This window comes from Punica granatum, chromosome 2, assembly GCF_007655135.1.
Source record: "Punica granatum isolate Tunisia-2019 chromosome 2, ASM765513v2, whole genome shotgun sequence".
In the NCBI taxonomy this organism is placed as follows: Eukaryota; Viridiplantae; Streptophyta; class Magnoliopsida; order Myrtales; family Lythraceae; genus Punica; species Punica granatum.
The window spans coordinates 35,716,531-35,743,248 of NC_045128.1; the positions used below are offsets into that span (position 1 = coordinate 35,716,531).

General features: G+C 33.9%; 2 protein-coding genes across 10 annotated transcripts; both read right to left on the reverse strand.

The window, feature by feature from the left end:
* Positions 1-13,711: 13,711 nt before the first annotated feature.
* Positions 13,712-17,328, reverse strand: LOC116193534 (MADS-box transcription factor 57-like). The gene is made up of 9 exons (XM_031522270.1): positions 17,174-17,328; positions 16,778-17,010; positions 15,864-15,948; positions 15,530-15,591; positions 15,251-15,347; positions 15,014-15,055; positions 14,834-14,920; positions 14,150-14,319; positions 13,712-14,031 (listed from the first exon to the last, which is right to left on the reverse strand). Exons 1-9 carry the CDS (start codon positions 17,276-17,278, stop codon positions 14,016-14,018), a joined length of 897 nt encoding a protein of 298 aa, XP_031378130.1. The 5' UTR covers positions 17,279-17,328; the 3' UTR covers positions 13,712-14,015.
* Positions 17,329-19,676: 2,348 nt separating this feature from the next.
* Positions 19,677-25,200, reverse strand: LOC116193535 (MADS-box transcription factor 23-like). 9 transcript variants are annotated; one of them, XM_031522273.1, is made up of 10 exons: positions 24,776-25,200; positions 22,617-22,698; positions 22,307-22,368; positions 21,948-22,047; positions 21,549-21,590; positions 21,312-21,401; positions 20,927-21,005; positions 20,370-20,515; positions 20,190-20,280; positions 19,677-20,005 (listed from the first exon to the last, which is right to left on the reverse strand). In XM_031522273.1, exons 1-8 carry the CDS (start codon positions 24,955-24,957, stop codon positions 20,463-20,465), a joined length of 690 nt encoding a protein of 229 aa, XP_031378133.1. In that variant the 5' UTR covers positions 24,958-25,200; the 3' UTR covers positions 19,677-20,005; positions 20,190-20,280; positions 20,370-20,462. The 9 variants fall into 9 exon arrangements, with proteins under 9 accessions (XP_031378133.1, XP_031378132.1, XP_031378131.1 ...); XM_031522272.1 differs by having other exon boundaries at positions 20,190-20,300; XM_031522271.1 differs by having other exon boundaries at positions 20,190-20,515.
* Positions 25,201-26,718: the final 1,518 nt, after the last annotated feature.

Genomic DNA, 26,718 nt, shown 5'->3' on the forward strand with positions numbered 1-26,718 from the left:
TTATTTATGAAATATTAATATTTATTTTTTAAAAAATTTGATATTATTAAATAATATCTATACATATAGTTAAATCTTCTCATCTATTTTAAATACATTATGTTATATAGATTATAAAAATTAACGAAATCAAGAAATTAGATTTTATGATGAGATATTTTTTAAAAATCTAGAAAATTCCATATATATATATATCTATAAAATATTATATGATCTATTTTTACAAAATAGATACCTATAAAACAATATAATTCATATATATTTTTTCTTACTATATGTACTAAAGTTGACCACATAACTATATATTAATATATTTAGATTATGTATGAATATATAATATATACTTATTTTGATGTCAATATTTATGGGATGAAATATTCTTTTTTATTTAAAAAATTCAAGATTGTTAAATAATATATGGATTATAAAAATTTAAAAAAAATCAAGAAATCGTATTTTATGTTGAGATATCTTTTAAAAATATTTTTTTATTAAAAATAATTCCGAAAATTAAATTTTTTAGAAAACCTAGAACGTTCCATTTAGAAAATTCATATTGCATTCAACAGTGATCACCGTATCACCCAAAAGATTTTGTGGTATTTTTGGATTTATTAAATGGGATATCATTTCAGAAAATTTTGTTACTAATTTTATAATTGAGTATAGTTTAAAATTTTAAAAAACTCAAGAAATAAAAAAAAATTCATTGAGAAATGTAGTTTTCTAAGGCCATCTAGGATAAATTATTGACTTTCATATTAAAAATTCAAGATTATTAAACAATATAAAATATAAAAATTAAAGATATCAAGAAATTAGATTTTATGATGAGATATCTTTTTAAAATAGTTTTTATTAAAAATAATTCCGAAAATTAAAAAAATTAAGAAAACCTAGAAAGTCTACTTGGAAAATTCATATTGCCTTAATTTGAAGATCACCGTAGTATCTAAAATATTTTATGATATTTTAGATTTTTTAAAATAGAAATATTATTTCAGAAGTATTTTGTTGCTAATTTTATAATCAAAGATAATTTAAAATTTTAAAAATTCAAAAAAAAAACCTAGGAATTTCATTTGGAAAATGGAGCGTTCTGAGACCATCTGGCCGGATTCATCTCGTATCTTGCTTCCATATATATATATATATATATATATTGATACATATCACAAAAATTGCTTTTCGTCTTTTATTCTAATTATATATTTTCTTCTTCGTTTATAAGAATGTGTGTCAATATATTACGCCCCTTCTAATATCCAACTTTGTATTACTTTTGTTCTTTTCAAATTTCACATATAGTTTCATACGAGAATTGAATATGAAATCTCTTGGTTAATAAATGAGAAAGTGCGTCACTGAGTTATATCTTTTTCCTACATCCGCATTTTTGTTTTTCAACATTATCTCATAATTCAAGCAGAAAAGAAAACAAAAATCAAATCACAAATTCTTCAAGAAGCTCTATGGATTAATTATCTGGTAGATGAGATAATACACTTTCTGTTTTTCGCCCTCGAGTTAGTGGCATCGATATCCTTTAGTTTGGCTTAAATTTTTTTTTCACTAAGTCATGTAAATATCAAGTTTAAATAATTTTATTTGTGTTTCATGATTTCATCTTATGCATGAGTGCAAACAATAAAATATATCGAAGTGATAGATCTCGTTTCGACAAACAAAACAGTAATAATCTTTGACAGGTCGAGGCCAGGTTAGGCAGTACGATTGCGCAGGATTTTGGCAGGCGTGGAAAAGAGTCGGGGGGGAAAGGTAACCTAGGACTTTCCGAGGCACCCCAGGATTCATGGGAGATCATGGGAAACAGGGCATTATGATGGTAATATATTTTAATTGCATATACAACTGATGAATGGTCCCCTACTTTCTTCAATTCTATTTTATCATTTACCAGGCAATTACGACCGGGGCGATGCTGCGGATTAGAAATTACATGATTTTGTTAGATAAATTTATAATCACTAATTATTTTCCGTATCCATTTATTTATATTAATACATAACAACAATGTATTTACACTTTAATTGCTCTCTTTATATACATTTGATTTAGGATAGAATAGTAAAAATTCAATCATTATAAAATATAAAAGTCGAGGCGCAAAATGTGATTGCGCCATATTAATTATCCAAATTTTAGAATCCCAACTTATTGTTGATCGTCTTCTTGGCTACCTGAGTAATTAATTATCTTCAATAAAGGAATAGGATTCTTCCAATATATAATTGCTCAATATTGCTTAAAGGAAAACTTTCGCCAATGGTTTTACTTTTAAATATTTTTCTTTTGGGTAATTACTTCCAATTTTTTCAGATATGAATATAATATTTAAATTTCTAAAAAACAAATTTACAATTTGTTTTCTGTTGAGTCAAACACAAAGTAAATTGAAAGCGAATAATCCTAATCCCACTTACCATCATCACTTTCGAAATAACAAATATTATTTTAAATACAGAGCAAAAGAATCAATATGGATTAGTCCAAATGATTCGGCACTTGATCCCTTGAAATAATGGTTTGCTTCGTGTTTTGTCTATGTAGAGAGAATCCAGGATTTGGAGAGGTTTACTTCCTCAGTGACTCGATCGAGCTTAAATTTGGATTGGTAAAAGTCCATTGAGCTTCCTTATAATAGCTAGAGTACATTGAGAATAAAATATATCAGAAAAGATTGGTAAAGGCAAAAGAAAAAAAGAAAAAAAAAGAATTTTTATAAGTTGGTCTAAGTGATTCGACCCTTATTTTCCTTAGATAAGATTTTGAGATCGAGTTTTGTGTAAATGGAAAGAACTAACAATTTTGGATTGTTGCTCCCTTTAGTGTCCCGACCTGACTCGAATCTAGATTGACCCCTTAGTGGACCGACCTAACTTGATCTTGAATAGACCCCTCAATGGACCAACTTAACTCGAACCTGGATTGACCAGGGTCCATCGGACTTACATATAATAAGTGGAACACATCGAAAATAAAATATAGAATAAAAGATAAATTGATAAAGTTCCACCAAACTTACATAAATAAATGCAACTTCAACCTAAATTGATCGGGGTTCATCGTTCTTACATATAACAAGTGGTACACATTGAAAATAAAATATAAAATAAAAGATAAATTGATTATGGGTCACCGAACTTACATATATACACTGAAAATAAAATATAGCCCAAAAGACAGGAAAAGACAAAAAAAAAAAGAGGTGAGAGTTTAAAAACAGTATCACTCGCCCAGTCCTATCTATGGACGAGTTTTTACTTTTTATTGCTTTATAAAAAAATTGTTTGCTTTGAAGTGTGCTTACTACTTTTCTTATTAATTAATTTATCTTTTGATAACACAATCTCCTAAATACAGCTGTGATATCTGCCCAGCTTATAGATCACTGACACGTTTTTGCATTAAAGTCTTCATGCCGCATGCATTCTCCCACCAATCCCAGAAGTTCTTAAATTATCCTTCCTAACAAATTTGATAACTCGATTCAGCTTTATCCATACGGACTGGATCACCGCTTAATCATAACCGCCTCGTTACCTCGAGCTCTTAATAATTATATATTTTGGATGGAAATATAAACATTACAAGAAACTTATTGTTCGGTTTGTAAATGAAGAGAATCATACATCAGCTCAATTGTGCTATTATTCAATGTACTAATTGACTGACTTAAATGGATTTATATTTTAAACCATGACCTTATATCATATTTAACATTATATATATATATATATGTATATGTATTCAGGTCGTTTTGGCATTCGTTTGCCCCGTGAAAAGCAGGTATCAACGCCGAAAATGTATTTTACTAATCCAAGTTGATGTAGCAGGCAATTCCTCCATGTTTGCTTAAACGTCTTATTGAGTTAATTAATGTGCAATTTTATTATTAGTCAATCTATATTGGGTTTGGTAGTTCTGGTAACTTTCCAAAAATGAAGAGAATGGAATATATGTTGTAAGAAAGCAATCCCTTTTCTAGATCGAAGGAGCCCTTTAATTTGGGGCTATATTAACGATTCGCGATCTCTGCAAGTTGGGTAGAATCTGTAATTACCTATCAAAAAGCTCCGATTTGATGTTAAAAATTACCCTAATTAAGCAATACCTTTGAATAAATATATACACCTTTGTCGTCGAAGTGATAAAATAGAATATTATTAAAGAGATATACTTTATGGGTAGAACATAATCAAATTGCACAGTCGTATTAATTTATATATATGGCCGATAGAATTCCCTGAAAAAGAAACTTTTTCCTTAGAGGAGAATCATATAAATATATTTGACTGTTTTTAGAATACACTGGAAAGAGTACTATTCGAATTTCGTATTCTCGCGACTGTGATTCGATTTCGTTTATTATTTAATTATATTTTTAAGAAATTCATTTTACTTATAATATATTCTATTCGACATTCGATAAATAAATGAACGAAAACAATAAGGGGTGTTTGATTTCAGAGTTAAAGTAACTTTGATTTTGATTTTGATTTTGATTTTGATTGTGGAAAAAGACAAATGAGATGGTATTATAAATTTGACTTAGGAAACTTGTGTTTTTGTTGTTTAGTGGGTAGAGTTAAAATCAAAATCACGATTCTAAAATCAAACCCAAATTTCAAAATGGGCCTAAGTGCAGTCATATTGTTATTTCGTCATATTAGGTAAATAAACTATTAACAATAAAGTAAATAACAAAATTATAAAGTAATTCAATAATAAATATTGCTTAACGCTGGAGTAAATAATAATATTATAAAATAATATATTAATATATATACGTATACCTAACGATGAAATAAATAAGTTTTACGGTAAATTAATTTTTATGAATTTTGTTGTAAAATTGATTGGTAACATACTCGATCAAGCGGGTAATTTTTTCGTGTACTACATACCATATTCTACCAAATGTTCGGATCTATTATGACATAGTCTTTCAAGATTTATGGTAGTATGGGTACATGTGAAATCTATACTACCCATACTTACTTTTTTTTTACATATTTTACTAAAAAAATAATAAACTTTAATTGATTTTGTCACATTTAGTTAAAAGTTAAATAATGTATAAATTTCAAATTATTTTTCATAAATTACAAAATGTGTTATTTTTTGCTGCTTACCAAGCACATATAACTCTAACATTATTCAAGAAGAATGATTATTAACTTCATTAATTGTTTCAATTTAATTTTTACCGACTACAGAACATTAATTATCTTATTACTTTAAAAATAATTAATCTCACATAGTTTTTCTCCGTTAACTATCCTATATTAGCTTAAATGTCACAATAAATTTTTTGCATAATATCATTAATGACTGTGCATAGCACGGGCATCACCCTAGTGATAAAAAAATTCTAAAACAGCACTTATGCTGTATCTCGTCTGGATTTTGTGGATTTGTTCCCTTTTTCCATGATTAAATATGAAAATAAAATTGGCAAAACATCGGACTTTATACATTTTGAGATGTCCACATGTACTACGTAATATTCATTTACCGATTAGGGAAAAAGTAGCAGATCAATTAAGGATTCTAGGAGATAGGAATATTGATTGATTCAAGTGGTACAACACTTGTTACTCTTAAACAAAATCTAGAATTCAAGTATTGTGAATAAAAAAATACACAATAAGTAAAATTTTACCATTTAGTAGATCGATCTCGCTTTAATCTAAATTAATTCGGATCACTAGGTTTCTTAATATCAGAAAAAAGAACAACGTAATTCACTCATATACTACAAGAGCAAAAGATGCAGAACAAGCTCTAAAACAACTTAAATCACACCTTAGGCTCCAAGTCTGGAAGAGTAGCAAGGTTCATCTTCCCTCCCTTTATAGTGTGATCAATGATCGTGGAAACGCTTGATTTCTTCTTTTGAAAGGACTGAGCATTTCTCTATTCAAGTACGATAAACATATTATACGTCCCCAGGAGTTTCAAAATGGAAAAAAAAAAAAAATTGGTCATATAAGTTTAGTTTTCGATCAATTTTGATCTTCTAAGTTTTAAAAGTGCCGAATTAGCCCTAGAAATTTGCTTTGTAAGGCAATTTTAGTCCATTTCGTGACTTGTAAAACCAAAAATGTCTTTCTTTTTCAAAACTTATTGGACCACATTTTAATTGAAAGTCAATTTATAAGATCAAAAATGTCTTTTTTAAAATTTATAGACTGAAATTGTCTTATACAGCAAATTCAATAGCTTTAAATCTTTGATTGAATATCAAATTTATAGGACCAAAAATATCTTTTTCTCATTTCAAAATGATGACATCAAGTTTCCTCCATTTCAAAAAGAACAAATCTAATTGACTTCGGATAAAATCTGGCCCGATAACAAGAAGTTTCCTCCTTTTTGCACTAATAATTCTACTAAGAATGCTTCTTCACACAGCCCGAGTGACTTGGCATGTGAAGAAGAGATGATCTCTGGTCTCGACAACAGCAATCACACTCCATTGCTGTATGTTGCATCTCCCATTTTACTACTCGTTCTTGAATGCTTTTTTTTTTCTTTCTTTTTTTTTCGAACAATAATGAGGATCCTTTATATATCTACATTAAAAATAAATATAAGGGAAAATGTCCCACTGCATATTATAAGAGCTAGCATAATATAACAATTTATCCACCGGACAAAATAAAAAGGATAATGATGTGAAAAAATATATACAACCAAGAGATATTTCTTTGTAACCATTCTAGGTCCATTAACTCACTTGCTGAAGTAAAGCTCCCAGACTTATGAAGAGATCGAATAACCCCATTTTTTATTTCCCCCACAAGCTGATCTTTATTAACTCAAAACCCGAGGGTCTGAGCATTTTGGCCAACACTAATCCCTAATTTGAAGAATACAACCTGCACATATCGTTACCATTTATCTGTAATATGATGAATAACAGATAAACGTCCCTTTTCGTCATTTTGTTGTAATTAGTTGATGAATGCAACTTCTGAGTACGACAATTAACTATTTTCATGCAAATGATCTTAATAATATAGACAGATGGTAAGTTGGAATACTGATCGATATATATGATTAAGATCTTCCCTGAGTCTGTGCTGCATTGATCAATTATTTGACTTAAACCTCTCGTGTTTCTTTGTTTCTAATTGTTCTTCGATATTGTATTGCGTCATCCATTTATGATCACAACAAAAGCTCCCAATCAATTGTTTCATTAAGAACAAAAAATTTTTAAAACCCGATATAAGCGCAACGCCCTTGCGCAATGTGAAAAACTGTGTCAGTGAGGGAACATTCGTATAGTTCATCTGCAATTAAGCAAGCTTTAGATTTGCACATCAAGAACAATTACTTTTAGATTTGCACATGAAGAACAAAGTATATAAACATGTATAAAACTAGACGTTGACGTAATGCCTCACGCAATTGACCATGTGGACCCATGTCAGTGAGGAAACATTCGTACGGTTCATCCGCGCATACAAAATTATTTTAGGGGCAAGTACGTGGATGTGACTCGATAGCAGTCAATTTTATCTACAGTGCATATATTCAAAATTTATTAGAAGTATTTCATAAATAAGGCCAAATCAATGCCAAATGGGATTAGTCTTAATTAATAAACTACAAGTGATTTCATTGGAAAAAAAACTATTTGAGGTATATCTGATTAATTAACTCTTCTAATCTTATCATTCATCGGATTAATTATTTACTTAATCTCTTGGGAACCCAAGAAAATATTTTGTTTTGGTTGGGGTTAGACATTGGGGGAAGTGGGACTCATGGTTTTGATTAGTGGAACCCACGTGATTAAAGATTTCATATACGAATAACAATAAGTACTTCCCTTATGAACATATAAACTTCACACATACGCGGTCTCATAATAATTTTCATTGGATGATTTATGACAATTTTCCGGACTCAGTGCAAAAGTAAGTTAAGTAAATCACTCTGAGTTAATAATACAACAACAAAGGCTACAAATTTTAAGCAGAAGAAGAATCTAAATTAACGTGATGATATTGTGGTGGAAGATTATCCGATCTCGACCTATACCGTCTGATGATCCAAATGAATATAGTCGACTGTAAAATATAATACAGTCAATTGTGTTGGATTTTGTTTATTTCGGAACAGTACTCTCGATCAAATAAAAATCCTATTGTCATACTAATGTGAACGCGCGAAGTCTGCAAAATGGATATTGCAAGCCCATATATCTCTAGATGATTAATTAGCACCATATAGTATAATTTTGATTACTGATTTTGACTTTAAAAGAAAAGGGCATAGACTTGAAAAGCAGATTAGGACAACATAGGATTTTGGAAAACTACAAATATAATAAGAAAGCCTTCATTTATTAAAGGGCCGCCATCTGGCCAAGTGTCAATCATCAAAAATCATTCAGAGTCCCTGCAACGAAGTACGAAGACCTGCCGGGGAAAGACTATCTTATTGTCAGTGGTATCTTTCAACGATTGGTCTAAAATGATTTTAAGTCTATTGTCAAATTTTGATGAAAGGAGAAATAGCCAATCACCTGTAAAGAGAAACAATTGAAAAATCTCTTTTGTCTTTCAAATCTTAAATGAATTCGTTTGGTAATACTTTCCATAAAAGAATAATATGTGTTAAAGAAATTCACTCAATGAAAAGTAGATAATTAATGAGAAAAAAATACTTCATTTAATGAAGAAGATATATATAATGATAAAATTACAACCCAACGACATAGAAATAAACAAATCAAACCAAAATTATAGAGGATAGCCTATTTTGCTTTCCATGGAGGCATGCAGTTTACGTTTTAAATTCAAGTATGAGGTCGCATGTAGACAAAGTAGAAAGAATGCAACCATGTTGAGACGCTTCGAGCGAATGGTCATGGGATGGGGGCGAGACCTCCTGTCAACAAGCTGATGGAGTCGTGACCGTATTGTTGAGGATGTAATCTTGCCGCAATAGACTTGTGAACTTGAATCGTTGAGGGGCTCATCCTGCCGCTACAAGCTCGGGATATCAAAATTACTCTTACTCCTAAGGATAAAAGCTCGTCTGAACTAAGAGATCTGTAGATATTCTATATATAAATGAGTTGTGTGTTAATCCTGCGAGATTTTCTGGTATTTATAGATTTTCCTTTGTCCTCGACGGTTACAAAATCTTCTCTCTAATCTTGAGAACGTGGACTCATTGTTATCCAACTGCTTTTAACCATGATCTTATCATCGCGTGATAATTATCCACAACTTTGACCTAATCCACCTTGGATAAACTTTATCTTCTCTATCTGTAACTGCCCAGCAGTCGTGATTGCGCAGATTTTGAAGCAGTTATAATTCAAATATGACATCATCACTGCTCAGATTATAGAAGCCAGTCAATCACATAATCTGAGTCATGTAGTGTCATGCACAGTTACGTCCATATTCTATCTATTCACATGCTTAGAATTTAAATTTGTCTGGTATGCCAAAAACGATGCCGTTCCTCTACGGTTCTACTAATATTATGCCGATACCCCAAACTTTTATAATTTACAGGAATGCTCACAACACGTCTAATGACCTGATTGAGCCACGTTGCTAGTTTATGAAAATCATTTTATTTTGGTAATGAAGTTACAATAATATATGGGTTAATAACAAAAAAATACAAATTTTTTACATTTTAACAATTCTAGCACGAACATTTCTCTTTAACCTAAAAATGAAAAAATTTCGATTTGATAACGATTCTAGCTTGACGTCAAATTTTTCGTTAATTTTGACAAAATCGAGGCCATAAAGGGCGCCGATGATCCCAATCGAGGGGAGGGCATTGACGACCCCAATCGGAAGGGTTTTTGAGGGTTTTCTCGATTCCGGGGGGTGGGGGCCTCAATTCTGGCCACCCCCTAGTTTGGGTCGTTGGCGCCTTCTGTGGCCTTGATTCCATCTAAATTAATCGAAAATTTGACGCCGTGTTAGAGTTGTTATCAAATCGAAAGTTTATGCATTTTTAAGTTAACGAGAAAATTTCGTGTTAGAATTGTTAAAATGTAAAAAGTTTGTGTTTTTTTGTTATTAACCCTAATATATTTATAGTACTTCTATTATAAATATTTAGTATCCTGCGACCTTTACCAGAATAATAGAAATACTAAACATTTGAACTAGAAGTACCAAATAGGTCCTTGTAATTCGATATCATGTTGGAATTTCCAATTTTTTGAAAACAAGGTTACCACCTTTTTACCACATTTTTAAGAGTTTTATGCATTAATGGGTCTACCCTACTCGAATCTAGATTGATTGGGATTTATTAAAATTGTGGATACTAGGTGGTGCAGGAGAGAAAAAAAGAAGCAACATATAAATTTATTATACTTATTTTGCTGTTTAAGTCAATCATTAACTTAATTATCTAAGAGCAAGTGGGCTGGACATTGAAATTATATCAAACCAAGCTAACCTTAAACAAAACAGATTCTTTTCCTTTATTTGGAAATCGTATTTGAGAAAGGACCCGATTTTAATTGAGGCCAAGCATGACTACCAAATCACAGTTAATATTGGACGCATATCAATCGAAACATGACTTATATCATGCTAATGAATCTTAATTATGATTCTTCATCCATAATTAGTTAATCCTTATTCCTTACTACTCCATAATCGCATTCCCAATGTCGCCCTTCAATCGTGTAAACCAACAAATTAAATCCTTGATCCAAAATATTTTCACTAGGTTAGTGACATACAAAAAAAAAAGTACAAATCTCATACAAAAACATGTTATATTTATAGGGTTAATTACACTAGTGATCCAAAAAGTTTTAATAATGTATTAAGTTGGTCAAAAAAGTTTTTTTTGCTACTTGATGGTACAAAATGTTTCAAAATTGTAACATAATAGTACAAACCGTCATCTCACCATTGACACCGTCAAGTCGTCCTTTACAAAACTGTAAATTTTATACCATCATGTAACTTACGTAAAACATTTTGTACTATTAAGTTATAACTTCAAAACATTTTGCACCATCATGTAACATCCCACAAAAACCGGTTTTGCACCATCAGCGTCAGCTTGACGGCTTCAAAGGCGAGATGACCGTTTATACTATCATGTTACAACTTTGAAACATTTTGTACCATCAAGTAACAAAAAAAATTTTTTTGACCAACCTGACACATTATTAAAACTTTTTATATTACCAATGTAATTTATCCTATATTTATATATAAGGCGTGCGAAGAAGTAGACATGGATCAAATATACTATTATAAAAAAAAAAAGGGCACTTGGAAGCGAAGTACATTCTGGTGAAGAACGGGGACCGCAGCTTTTGTACTTTGCATCAATATACAAAGGAAAGAGAGACCGCAAAACATGATGTTGTGAGTTAACGGCGAATCTAGTTTTCATATGGATGGACCTTATTTCAGTATGCTTTATTCGCAGTTCAATTTGATGAAATCCTTAATCTCACCTTTGAGAATTGTTGATCACACATTGGAAAATAAAATGAAATCATTGAATTCATATGAGACTTGGTATCACAATCATTATAGGCCAATGCAAATTTTACTCTCATTAATAAAAAAGAATTAAAAAGGAAACATTTAGCACGCAAATTAAAGTGATCTTCACAGTGCACACTTCTTCGTGGTTCAGATATAAAATGCATATTGATTTTGCGCTTGAAAAATAAAAATATAGGTAAATGCGTATGCATATTGTATTAACATTGATCCTCACATTAGGGATTTCAGTTTTTCCTTCTTTTTTGTTTTTTCATACGCATGCGGTAACCAATTCATGATCAAGCATGTATGGATTGTCAAAATCAAAGCCTCATTCTCAATTCTATAAGAATTTTTATGAAAGTTCTTCATTTGCTTCTCTTTCGATGGAAGTTTTATTCTTTCAAAATGTATCTTAATATTGGCCTAATTCTTCTTCTAATGACCGACTCAATTTCTGATAAAAAAGATACCTCTTGGTTACATTTCAACAAGTTTGGTAATGAGCATAAAAACCCTATTGTCCGATGGAGAGAAAATCCTATGATTATCTTTCAAGGAAATTTTCAAACGAATAATTTCAATTTCTTATTTTACTGTGTTCCACTCTCTGTGTTACATTGAATATACACATGAATGACTATAATAGAGATTCCGTTATTTGTATTAACAACTAATCTAGGATGAATATTTTGAATGCTGTATATCTTTGTAACTCCAGAATGATTCAGTTTATACTCCTACCTATTATCGGAATTTACCAAGAAAGTTGTACAGTTTAATTAGGTTACTATAAAATATTTAGAATGCGTTTGGATTGAGAGTTGAGTTGAGTTGAGTTTTGGTTTTAATTGGTTTGTAATGATTGTATTGTTGAATTATGAGAACAAGTGTAAAAAAGTAATAAATAATTGAGATAAAATAATGATTAAGTAATGATTGTGTTGTTGAATTATGAAAAAAGTAATAAATAGTTGAGAGAATTTAATATTAAAAATTAAATTGAATGATTAAAAATATTTTAAAAATAAAAAAAATAATGATTTGTGATGTTGAATTGAAGATAAGTGAAGTTGAGTTGAGTTGAGTTTACAAAACAAACACACTTACTCATGGGTGGGGCAAGCTGTGTTAATCGACAATTCTATTAGTAAACGGTTCGACTTTCCAAAAGAAACATCTGTTACAGTATAGGTTCGATCTTTCTTTCTCATGGGCCAACAATCTCGACTACAATATCCCATTGGTTCTGATTTTAACAAAGTCTTGAGAAAATTCGACGTTTTTCTTTTTAAAAGTCGTTCAACTGAGATTAATTCTTTCTGCTTTCATTATCCAATCAAGTAGTCTCGGAGGCAGACCCTTAATTGTTGGAGAGGCTCTTGGACAGATCGTCGGGGGCGCGGCAACATGTCGATGGGATCCTCACTGACACGGTGAATACTTAACCGGTCGGCCGGGCTACAGCATGTAAATATTGCCTCAAAACTGGCCAATATAGACGAAGCAATCAATGGGCCGTAAGTTGAGCCCAATACGAAGCTTTGCTGGAAGTTGATGAGGCAAGGAACAGACATGCCATTAACAATTTTCAGAGTATACTACGTACAATTCCAAGTCTCAATTCAACTCACCTTGTTGCCATAAAGAAAGAACCATTTCTGGTATTCAATCCCATGCATATATCTGTCTGGTAGGTCATTGAACCGATCATACGGTTGTGAATAATCAACTGATTGCCCATTATCCTCTGCAGCTTGCGTCTCGAGTGCTCCAAAGCCTCGTGTTCTAAAAAAATTGGTCTTTTTTTCTTATTTCTCTGACACAGATGCGACGTTCCAAACGAGTCATCACTCGGAGAGGTAGCCTATATATAGCACAAACTGACTAGATGAGCTTATTCGGAGAGGTAGCTCGGGACACCCTCCCAAACTTCCTAGCTCTTTGATTTTTGCAGGTCATCGGCATTGGTTTTTCGGGACCCATCAAGTAGGATTTAATTTATGATAGGTCCCCTATACCGGGGGCCCAAAAGGATCCAGACCAAAGAAGCCCAGAAGAGCCCACTGACAGAACAAGGAGGCCCGGCCCTTTCGGGGTGGCAGTTATTGAGAATTGTCTGTAGGACACCTCCATAAATATATAAGGAAGGCAGTCATAAGGGGAAGAAGGAAGAATGGTTGCAGGCTGGCATTTTCCCTACGTTATCAATTTATTTAACGGAGTTCCATATGTTAACAAGTCGGGCATTGGTAATACATGCATCATTAGAAATTGGAAGATCGTACGGTCATTATGAACCAGCTTCGAGGCACATATAAGCGGAAATTGCATAAGCTAAGTCAAGGAATATCCAACACTGTAATGCATAAGAAAGCAAGATTTTCAATGACTTGCTTGCCACGCCACTGATGAGCAATTCCTGCTCATCACAGAAAGGGAGATCTTGGTTAGTCATTCTCCCTTAGTTATCGAGTTGCCAACCTAAGGCAATCCCAACCTGCAGCAGTAAGTTCCAATATGGAGTTAGAGGTCGAATGATTTCGAGAATGGTTTGAGAAAAAGGGTGGAAACTACTACAGCAAATGGAGCTTCAAAAATTTTTTTGGTGAATTTACCCCAGTTCTGTTGTCACTGGAGTTTGGTCATCATCGTCTCGATTAGGCAGAGGAGGCGGCACTTGGTAGACGTATTGTATTGGTACACTTGGGAAGTATCTACCATCAGTATGTTCATGAGAACTTTGGCAAACATCAGCTCCACCTAATGAATTCCTTTCTTTGTAAAACTGCAGAAACCCAAGCCACTCATTCCGATAAATTTTTTACAGAAAGAATGAGACATTAAAATCGACATAAGCAGTACGGAGTATATGGGTGATTCCAGAACAAATTCATGATGGTATCTACCATCAGTATGTTCATGAGAACTTTGGCAAACATCAGCTCCACCTGATGAGTTCCTTTCTTTGTAAAACTGCAGAAACCCAAGCGACTCATTCCGATAAATTTTTTACAGAGAGAACGAGACATTAAAATCGACATAAGCTCTAGTATGTAGTATATGGGTGATTCCAGAACAACTTCATGAACTCAGGACTGCTCAAAGTTTGGTAAGCTATCTCCATGGGTGCTCTGGAGCTTTTAGTCATCCGACACTCCAAGAATGAAACTCTCTTGATCCCCAGGTCGTTTCAGCAGCCAATTATATATGCTAACAATATTAGACGGTACGACTATGTGTACGGATCAATTTGCATGATTGATTGTGATTTTGTAGCAATTAGTTGAGATCGATCATACCTCGTCATTCAAGTATTCCTTGTTTCCTTTGCCAATCAGGTCCATCTTCTCTTTGAGCTCTATATTTTCTTGATGAACTCGGTTCCTCTGCATTTTAAGCCGATAACTTAATACTTTCTCACAAGCAATCAGCAAGTTATACGTATCAGGAAATGGGGAGCAATCAAATAAATGAAAGACCTTCAGGTGCAGCTCCTTAATGTAACCGCTTCTATGTTGGTCCTGCCCGAGTCACATGATCAACAAAGTTCTAAGTTAGTCGGAAGTATAAACTGGCCTGTCCTAACATCTCTTTTTTGAGACAGATATATTCTTCTTTTACTTATCAAAAAAGATATATTCTTCTTTTAGCCTATGTCATATAGGAATGAAAGTTAGCAGTCGATATATGTCATGGTCTGGGATTTATTAAATTACCTTCTGAAGACGCACGGCTGATAAATGCAATTCCAGTTGGTTCTCCAAGATCTCCAAATCTTTGATGCCCATGTCAGAAGTTTCTCCCATCAGTCGTCTGCACGAGACTCCTTTATGTAAATGCACCGCTCAAAACAAGGAAAAGATCAACCACAACCAAAAGGTCAGATGGATATCAATCATCAATGTGTTCGTCTCAACTAGCTAGGTCGACTTCGTTCACTACATGTGCTGTATATATAAAGTGGAAACTCGCTGTGTTGCATGATCCCTCTGTACCTGTTTCTGTCTTGCAGATCTTGAATCTGCAGTTTCAAGCTCGCCACTTCATCTTGCAAAACCTACAAAATGCAAGATCCAAATGTAGGCTGTCTGATTGGGAAAAGAGAAGCTGGGGAATTATAGATCAATTATCGATTTGTCATAATCATAATATGAGTAAAGCAATAATCTCGAGCGAAAGCACAACACAAGCGGACCAAGATTATGATAAGTTTATGTATCTGATTTCCCTCTCTGTTTACTAGAACAGAAACCGGAAACAAATCTAAAAATGAATATATAAAAATAAAAATAAAAATAGGAAACAAAGGCATGATCAGTAATTACATACTTTAATATCACTGGGAGCATTGGTTTCGAGTGCTTCATGGCTTTCACCCTTTTGATTATTGTAGCGTTCGATGATTTCCTTCATGCTGCATGCCACGGGAAGATTAGTTTCATGTATGGTGCGGAATCTATACATGTTTACATTCCATATATGACAGAAATATTTAGTACCATCTAAAGCACAAAAGAGGCGTAACTGAATCGATCCAGAAAAAGGTAACCAAAAATTTCGGAAAAATTTTGGGGTGCTATAACAAGTGTTCCCAAATAAGTTCTTCATGATATTTGCATTTATGCTGCATAAACACTTTCTAATCTGTAAACTTTACTAAATCGATGATATATATCCACGGGCATAATGCTTCCCGGATATCTGTAGGTTAAATTAGCTCCGTATCATATATGTCCTTCTAAGTGGATGATATGATGGATATCAGATTGCATTTGTATGTTTGAGTACTGAAGTATGGGAAATTCTATAAGCAATCACTTTATAGCGCAATACTTTTCTAGACGGCCGTTTGAATTATGTAAAATGATTGATGAAAATAAACAAACAGTCGACGGACAAAAAATGATAGTATCAAGTAATGGTCGAATCATAGGATTTTCTATTAAGTACGGATACAGCCTGCGACATATATTCAAATGTTTTCCAGGTGAGGTACATTAATTTTGTGTATCGCCAAAAATGAATTACATATGGTAAGATCAATTGAGCCATGGAATGCACATACATGATGTCCAATTTATATGCATGACCAAGTTCTTCATCAGTTTCTGAACATCAAAAATCATATTTCTGGGTTTCAATACTGTAACATAAATACATATGTACATATACTCCGTACCATTAGCTAGTGCAAATTGAGAAGATGATTTAACTATCAGGAAACTATTCTAAAATTAACTAACCTGGTGCTGGAGTACTCATAGAGTTGGCCAGTGCAGGCGAAGATGATTAGGCCGACTTCGGAATCACATAGGGTGGCAATTTCCTCAGCTTTCCGGAGCAATGAATTCCGTCTCTTCGAGAACTTAATTTGCCTGCTTGTCGAGCCTGCCTCCGACCCTTTAATCTGACCCTCTCCTCCTCCCCTCTCCAGCACCTCATCCTTCCCTTCCGTTTCGACAATCCCTTGGTCTTTCTGCTTATATATAATAACCGTCAACTAGGCAGCTCAAATGTTTGTTTAGAACATCCAAGATCATCGGAAGAACAATATACTTAAGGAAGTATTAGCTGGTCAGATGAATAGCAATATTTGTGCGTCGAGAAAAAAAAAAAAGAAAGAAAGAAGGAAATATTACTTGTTTTGAGGATGATGAGCTCTTCATTGCAGTGGAAAAAGAATTTCCCCTGTTCTTGACCCAACTCAGAGAGAATTGAGCTGGAAAAGTGGTTTTGGGTTTCATGTGACTGAAGACCACAAAACCGCTAGTGGAATTATTTGCTGGAAGCGGTTTTGTAATTCATCTTCCTATGATTAAATTCTATGGGCCAACATGCACTTAATTAATCATTTTGTCTAGGAAAATGTCAGAGGCCTAATTAATAGTTAATTAATCAATTAATTAATCAGGATAAGTAGCTCTAATGCAAATAGAATAGTCTATGGCTACTTTCAGCTAGAGTGGGACAAAGGATTTGAAATATGTATACACACACATAAAAAAATATAGTTAATTTTCTTTGAATTTAAGGCATATATCGTTGTCATTTTGATTGATTCTTCCTTTTCGTATACTTTTCATGGCGTCACGGAATGATCATAACCAATTGTTGATTGTCTTGATGGTTTTACTATAGCTAGCCAGCTAGGCAGCACCGCATGCAGCTCATTGATAGCTTGAGAGATGTCATAGATAGTAGTAATGAAATTAATGTAATAGGGCCGCTGCAATCAAGATTGGATATATACTGCGGCATACATAAATTGTTGGAGATATATACAATGATCGTCCGTTGAAAAAGTAAGAAAATACAGAAAGTTTTAAGTTGAAATCAATCACATCCACGCAACTTATGTATCATTTGATATCGTATGTAAACCCTAACCCTAGCTCTTATTTCTGAATTAATAGGGAGTGTGACTCGATCACTAAACAAATTTCACCATCCACTATTCTTAAGAAAAAGAAATTGGCTTGACATGAAAAAAATAAAAAAATATAACTACCCCAAGAAGACAACGGTTGAGAAAGATCGATCCAAGCAATAAAATACGTATAGCGTGCATATATTTCTACATGTACACTTATTGAAAACAAATGAATTGAAGCTCTTTTGTGTGCTTTCATATATAAATATTTCAACTGTACCTTATCGAAATGAAATATCTATCCGCTCGACTATTTACAGAAATGGCAATTGAACTAAGTGAGACCAAGATTAATTAATCTCTTAAAGCACCATGCGTGTTTGTTATCTGCACCAATATTTCCGGTCGCACTCACATGCTTCTCATTTCTCGTCTTGCTCTCTCTCCATGGCAGACACCTTCTGGTGCCTCCACACCCCGGCGGACATCACGCCCTTCCTCCAAAAGAGAAATTATCTCCACCCGTTTCCATCCCTTTGCTGCTAGTCATCCCCCCAACCCATTGATCACTGTCATCCCGCCTCTCAAACACGCAACATACATACGAGGTATCCTTCTTATTTTTAAAAAAGTATTACATGTAACGGATATATATACTTTCTCCAATTACAAAGAGAAAGAATCACTTTGGAATATGGTTTGCAAATCCATATATGTATATCGGAATATTTGCTTTCACGCCATCAAATTTTTTCAATATTATACACATATACATATTTATAGTTACTCATGTCATTTACTGTAACGTTTTTAAAGCTGTTTTTCGCAGAACTATAATATATGAACTTATGGGCCATGCATGCTAGTAGTGTTACTGTGGTAGTTCATGTTCATGACAAGTTCATGGACAATCTATCATCTATTATATGAAATGACTTTTCGAATATATTGCACGTACATGTTTTTCTCTTTTCATCAGTTGAATGAGTTCGCTATTGCATTTATCTACGTTAATTATATTGATTTGAAACGCATTAAGAATTTTAACGTAAAAGAAAAATCAAAATCTTCTTAATAGCTCGGAAAATTTTATTGATAGGATTAAAAGTTTATTTGTTGGATGGAATATAACCTCACAAAAGTAGTTCGGGCATTTATATTATACCGTAAAATCTTATGTCAATCAATTCTTTTCCCATATACCCAAACTTAACAGCCATCCCTCCTCTTGCTTATGCTCATGCATAACTTTTTCTGCGTAATGTACATTATCATCAAATACCAGTGGTCCCAACTGCTATTTTATAGATAAGTGAAAATCAAGCTACATGAAAAAAATTCTCGCATCACGCCCGGTTGACTCTGTGTGATCAGTCTATTTATATGCACGGCATATATATAATAACTGTGCTTACCTTATCGTATCACAGAAATGGCAATTGAACTAAGTGAGACCAAGATTAATTAATCTCTTAGAGAAGCACGCATCTTCACCTATTAACCTAAAAGTTTTTCGTTTTAATTCTAGTTAAGTGAGATTACTGTGCCCTTTTATTTAGTTTTTCTTTCCAATTTCTTATACTAGACTCACATACCTCCTTTGTAAAGAAAAAAAATTAGAGAAGAAGAATACGATGATCTTATAATTTGACGTAGCAAGTATCAGATGAGCTGTATTATGTGTCTCCTGCTAAAGTAGGCCTTCAAAATTTTATTTCAGTACTCACGTGTTGGTAATGTTACCGTGCTAAAGATAAATGATGGACATAACGTTATCTAACAAGATTAAACTTTTTTTTTTTTAAACAGCGTCTACCTAGTTCTAGGTTTTATTGATCGTACGTGAGTAGTCCACATACATAATTTCACAAGTGGCACAGAGAACCAAACCCCTGATCGAACAATTCTGATCGACCAGCACAACACAAAGAGAAAGACAGGAAAAAAAAAAAGCAAAAAAAGAGCAACACTACCCGGGACCTTATGGCTCCGAGCCAGAGACTTGTGCCACTGCACTTAGTCCCCTTCACGATATATGTTTTTCTTATCAATTCAAAGACGTACTGATCTATTGTTGCTGTTCCCCTTGCTAACTAATAACCTGGCAAAACAAAAATGTATACATATTAGCTATATCACGTAGGAACAATATATGTATAACATTTGTATAGCGTAATATTAAGTACATCTAACATACATACATATATATATATATATATATCTGTGTATATAATATTATATATATATGTACAGTTGATAAACAAAGGGGCCCTTCAGTGACTAACCTGATACGCTCTCGGTTGATGCCCCAGTGTTATAAATTAGCACCGGTTAGAGCAAATTAATGACAAACAAACGTCATTTCCCGTTTGAGATCTGTGTGTTTGCCAACCGCACTGCATTGAATTAAAAACATTGGAGATACATACGTATATATAATATATAATTTTATATATTATACATACATATATGTGGTACCGGCCTATTGCCCTGGGGGGCATAGGCTGAGATTAAGGACGGGCACATTTGTATTCTCCTGATCATCTGCACTCGAAGCACTATTTCCCAGTAATATAGTGCTGCTTTTGATAGGATCCTCTGCCGGTAAAGGCTGAAGAAATACAAAGGAAAAAAGAAATTATTAAAAAACTAATCTAAATTCACTAAGCTGTGTGAACAAAGATATTTTTTTTTCCGGGTAGGCAACAAAAATAATTTGTTCAAGAACCACAATATATGTACTTATGAAAAGATAAGGGGAAAAAAAAAGAACCAGAAGATACCAAGATTGGTATTCGATCGGAAGAATGTATGTCACTCCTCTCGAAATTGTCCAATCGATCGATATCCCACTCATCTCGTCAAATTAAGTTATTTGTTATCTATTATTTATAATCTAGCTATAATTACAGTTTTAAAAGTGTAAGGTTCAGCTCTTTCCCTTCAATCTCCACATTTAACTTTCAATGGCACCCTTATTTTTGCACTTTGTTATTTTTACCAGAAAATAAAAAGCCCTTACCCTTAATTATTCGGTGGGACCATGAGGCGTCCTCAGCCTTTTGACCGAGACTCGTCCTCGTTCGAGTGTCGGCTTGGCCCTGGCCATCCTTATACCCTTATTTCTAAGCTAACACAGAACTGTCGGTCAACAAAATAAGAGAACAAAAGCTGGAATTCTCTTGTCTTCTCCTCTTTAATTCTTTCTAATAATTTAGAATTTCTGTTTTTGTGGTGAGAATAGTTTTCCCATGAACTCCGTTTAGCTAGAGAAATGGAAACTAATACCTTTTTCTTATACAATGTAATTAGTAATTAACGTACACTGAGGATACCTTAAATGGTTCAAGGATAAGACTGACGATATACCTTATACAATGTACTTTAGTAATTTAGACTGAGGATACCTGCTCTCCCTTTAGTTTTGTGTTGTTCTGAATCATGATTTCGCTCAACTTCCTCCGCAACTCTATATTCTCTTGTTCGATTCGGTCAGTCTGCATGAGTGATGGTGCAACTCAACAATGAAGTAATAAGCTAATCGATAAAAGAAGAAAAGCAAAATATATAGTAGCAGTTTAATTAACAGTGATGAGCAAAAACTTAATAATAAATAATTAGGTATATAAATATGTTTTTGAGACCTTTTCCTTTAGCTCTGTTGCTTCTTCCTTGAAAATTTGATCCTGGAAAGGTCCAAAAATGAGGAAACGATTCGACAGAGCAATGAAGTATACCGGATCAATAATCAACGTATGGAGAACTAAAACATATACCGGATCAAATATATGCTACAGCGGTTCAATTTATCTTTAGCTAAACATCCAATCAATGAGGAAATCTATAACTAAAACATTTTAAAATCAGAAACTGATAAATGGAAAAGAAGAGTACATATTTGCCACTAGCTCTAGGAAAATTATACATCTCGACCTGATCTATACTGATATATCTGAGCATATATAATAATAATAATAATAATAATTTGCTCATAAACATTGGCATAAGTCATGGAATAATTGGGAGTAATGTTTATCATTCACCTTTTGTGCACGAACATTCTTTAGACCCGTGTCCAACTTGGCCTCCAGATCGTTCAACTCTTCAAGCCTCATTTCTTTAAGCTCTTGTCCCATTAAATGCCTGTGTGTATATGTAATTAATTAATTAATGGAAGTCAGCTATATTTCCTACTTTTGTAACCCAGAGACGTGACTGAGATTACGATAAAAGTCAAAGATCCAAAACAATTTTAGACCTAAACTAATCCAATTGAGATACACATCGAAAGCAATTAAGATGTTCATTTTTCTCGTCAAAAGCAATTATTTCCTTGGCCAAAAAGTCAAATACCAAGATGGTGCAAAGCGCGGAAGACAATATTTGTGTATCGTATATGTACCTTTGAGATTCTTGCAGCCTGCTTATCTCTAGCTTCAAGCTTGCGGTCTCCGATCGTAATGACTGAATATATACGGACAATATGATTACGGTTTATTACTTTTATCAAGTTCAGATAAATAGCTAGATCTTTTGTTATTTGTATAGGAGCAAGCATATTTTAATAAATAAAAGTTTAATCTCAGGCTTGAAATGTATGTATTTATGCATGCACGTATATCCAAGAAATTATAAGTAAGAACGTTGTGTACCTATATACGTTTGATTGTCGGGTAAAATTAATTAATTTAAGAAACTTTCGAAAATTTTACCTGCATTTCAAGAGCAGACATGCATGGCAGATTATTTACCTCCTGCTTCACCTTGCCATATCTCTCAAGTATTGACTTCATGCTAGCAATTACCGCAAGAGTAGACACAATTACTATCATTTCAATCTATAACTAGACGATAATTAATTCGGAAAAAGAGAGTGTACTGCAGTAACATAAGTCCTAACTTGTGAACCAAGAATGCAAAAGAGAGAAGATCGGATAATGTCATCATGGGAACTGACTCTTATATAAGAGTACAATAGGGGACACAAGGGATGCTTCTTGGCAAATCAAACCATTGGAGACAGAAATTAATGCTTACGTTTGGTTTTCGAGTTATACATGTGATCTAACTCAATTTGATTTTGTGTACTGATTATAAGTGGCGATAAATATATTGATGTATCAGAATATATATGTGTTTGTATATATAAATTTGAAAGTAAATGGATGAAAAATTTATTATTAAAAAATTAATTTTAAAAATAATTAGAAAAAAATATGAGTAAAAAAATATTATTAAAAGAAAGTTTAAAAATGATTAAAAATAAATATGAGTAAGAAAGTATTATTAAATAGAAAAAAAGATAAAATAATAATTATTATATTATTGAATTTTCAAAAGAATAGAATTGATCGAAATAGAATTGAGTTATTACTCAAAAAAGAAAACAAAGTTAATTTAAATCTCAATTTTTGTGTGCCGCAGCTAAGCTCGTCTTTTTAGGAGGGAGGCAAACACATGTGCTGATTTAGTGGCACAATGGGACAAAAGGGAAATGATGATGATGGTTAAGCGAGGTAGTTTTCGGGGAAAAGAGAAATTGTGAACGAAGATATTTTAGATTAAATTTTTGTCAATGAAACTTATTAGGTTCCTTTATTTTTATTCATATTTACATTTATTAAGTATTTTTTTATAATTGAAAAAATAACTAAATCCACATCTCTCTATTAGAATCAACTTAATTATGGATATATACAAAGTAAATAGACAATATGTCCATTAAAGTTTAACGGTATATAATTGAGATCTCAATCCATTATTTACACCCCTGAAATGTACATTGTTTAAATTCTTCCGTCAATATTTCGTGAATAAATTAATGGACAAAAAAAAATACTTAAAGAGAATTTGGCATAGTGACGCATGTTTTCACTTAATAATCAAGATGTTTCAAATTCAATACTCGTCATGGGATTACTCATGCAATTTATTAATTATTATAATTTTTATTTTATTATTTTAAACCCATAAACATCTCTTATATCCGAAAAAAAACTCAAAATTCCGTTATATTACTCATTTGCTTCTTTTCTATCATTGTTTTGTTCACTTTGATTATTTTAAACTTTAAAAAATAATATAATTCTGAATTTTTTGAAAGAAAAAAAAGGGGACAAAAGGATGAGGATGGCTGGGGCCATGGGGGCTCCAAATGGCCACTGCCCCTCCGTTCCCACCCGTGAGAAGTTGCTGGTGACTCGTACGGGCTCCGATCTGCATGCCCCCTCCTCAATTTGCCCTTTCACCCACTCTCTTTCCGCTCTCCTAGTTTGACTCGAAGAAAGAGAGGGAGGGGAGAGATCGGCACCCACGCCAGCCACGGCCCACCAGGCGGCCTGACATGTTTAAAGCCCCCGACAAGGTCGACTAGGGGGGCCGGTGGCCGGTGGGGGTGCCGTCATTGTTGATCTGACCTCCCTCTCTCCGATTTTAATTCGAAAAAGAAGAGGATTCAGTTGGTGTACCATCAAACTCTCCGGGACAAATTCGTATATTTACTTGTCATATATATACATTCTCGGTTTCTAATTCAGAATTTCTAAAAACTGTCAATCGATTTCTATGTTCTCTTTCAATCTAAAGCTTAATTTCTAAAACCCTAAGTCAAAGTATCTACATATATAATGACTAATTAGTTTCCATCTACCAATCTCCACTGAAGGAATCACGGTACTGCTTTATTTGGGAAATCTTGTTCACCTTTACCCATCCCTATTTAGTAAGTTAGAATCATCCGTTGGATTTTTCGATCGGCTAATCATATATACACACATAGAATCATCCGTTGGATTCTCGATCGGCTAATCATATATAAACACATATAGTCTCATAAATTCAAATTAGGCTAAATGAGACACGGATAACTGACCTCGTGCTGGCAAAATCATAAACCTTGCCGGTGCAGGAGAAGATGATTAACCCGATTTCCGCATCGCACAGAATGGAGAGCTCCTTCGCCTTTTTGAATAGCCCCGTTCGTCTCTTGAAGAAAGTCACCTGCCGGCTCTTCGAGCAGTTGATCTTCCGGATCACGATCTTCCCTTTCACCATCTCTCCGCTATCTGCTTTCTGCTTATTCGACCTCCGTGTTCTCCAGACGAATCCGAGAACACTGGAGACAACGATGCCAAAAGAACAAATCGCAACCGCAACTGGAGACTTTGGAGGGCGAGCTCACATGTAAGGAACCGATGGTGTCTCTTCGATGGACACAAGGTCTTCGGTAATGGAATTTGTTTATAATTAGTTGTGTTTGGAGTTGCTTCTCCTCTAAGATGGAGCAAGAGGACAATTGATTTCTGAATCGCATCATAAAATCAACTATATATTTTAATGGGGAAAATTTAAATATTATAAGGGTCCATGTTCAAATTTGCGTAGGACGATGAGGACTATATATATATATACAATTGGGGACAGTACATAAACAGGAGAGGTTGAACTTGCGTTGATTTCCATTGGATGAAGCCCATCAAGCTGGTCAAGAAAGACAAAGAGAAAAGTCGACGGGGTTGGTTCAGTGCACCCCTTTGACCAAAAGAGGCATTTTATTAGCTAGGGTTATAGTAATATTCATCAAGAAAGAGAGAGAGAAAAAAAAAGAAAAAAGAAAAAAAGAAGCTTGTAAGGTGCTCATTGGCCCTTCACTCAAAAGTGCTAGTTATTAGTCAGGTCATTGGGCCTTACATATAAATCGCAAATTTCCCTCTTACACACAATAGATGTGGGATTCGCGGGGCTCTTAGGCCGAGGTTTAGAATATAACTCCCATGGATTCGGACTCGTGAGAAGCCCCTAGAACGCGTATCCGCAATTCTGCATGGTTGTGGGTCAGGGTCGGCTCTGATGCCATGTGTAACGTCCTCGCTGGGCTCATCACTCAAAAGTACTAGCTGCTAGTGAGGTCATTGCCCACATATAAATCTCAGATCTCCTCCCTTACATAACCGATGTTGGATTTGTGAGGCATAACAAAGCTAGGGTTAGCAATTGTTCTAGAAAGTGCTGATTTTATTATTATTATTATTATTATTAATTAGAAGGAACTACAGGCAAATGTATATTATATTATCCACACAAAACTTGAATACACACGGTTCCTACGCGCAAGAAACCCCACTTCGCGGTAGCCCGATCGTGGAAAGTAATCTAACCGCCTCGGTCATAATCAAGATTGAGGGGCACGTGACATGCGAGGGCCAAGTGTAAAAATTTTCAGTTAACCCAATATAATTGATCTGGTAGTTAAAGAGTGTGACTTCCTTGGAGAAGATTTAAGTTCGGGATATATCCCAGAAATCAAGCATAAAAATTCTTCTTATTGGATTACATGCATGACATGTGGTCAGCTTGTCTTATCTTATGAGCTTGATTCATATGGACTGTGGGATTAGTTGGATGAAACTCTAATATCTTGTTATAAAAAAAAAGAAAAAAAAGGAAAGAAAATTGCAGATTGCTACTGTGCGCACCCGAATTTAATCTCGTCGGGGCACCCATGCGCGCGCCTAAGCAAACGCGGCTTGGGAGTGTCCACCTTCCCAGGGACGCGCGACAGACGCACGTGAGAAGGAGTCGCCACTTACTGTTTACGACCCGTAGGTCGAGGGCCGTTGAGTCGCCCGGGTCTAGGGGTACGGGGTACACCTAAATGCTAAGGCAATGGTCATGCGGAACCGAAAATTCCGAATTCGGGGGTTCTATTACGTGCGGGCCTATATCCCGCACGCCCTTTCGGTACTCTAGTTTGCTAGGCTTGCCGTTTAGTTTATTTACCGCGTGATTTAAGGTTGCACTTGACTCGCTCGTTTT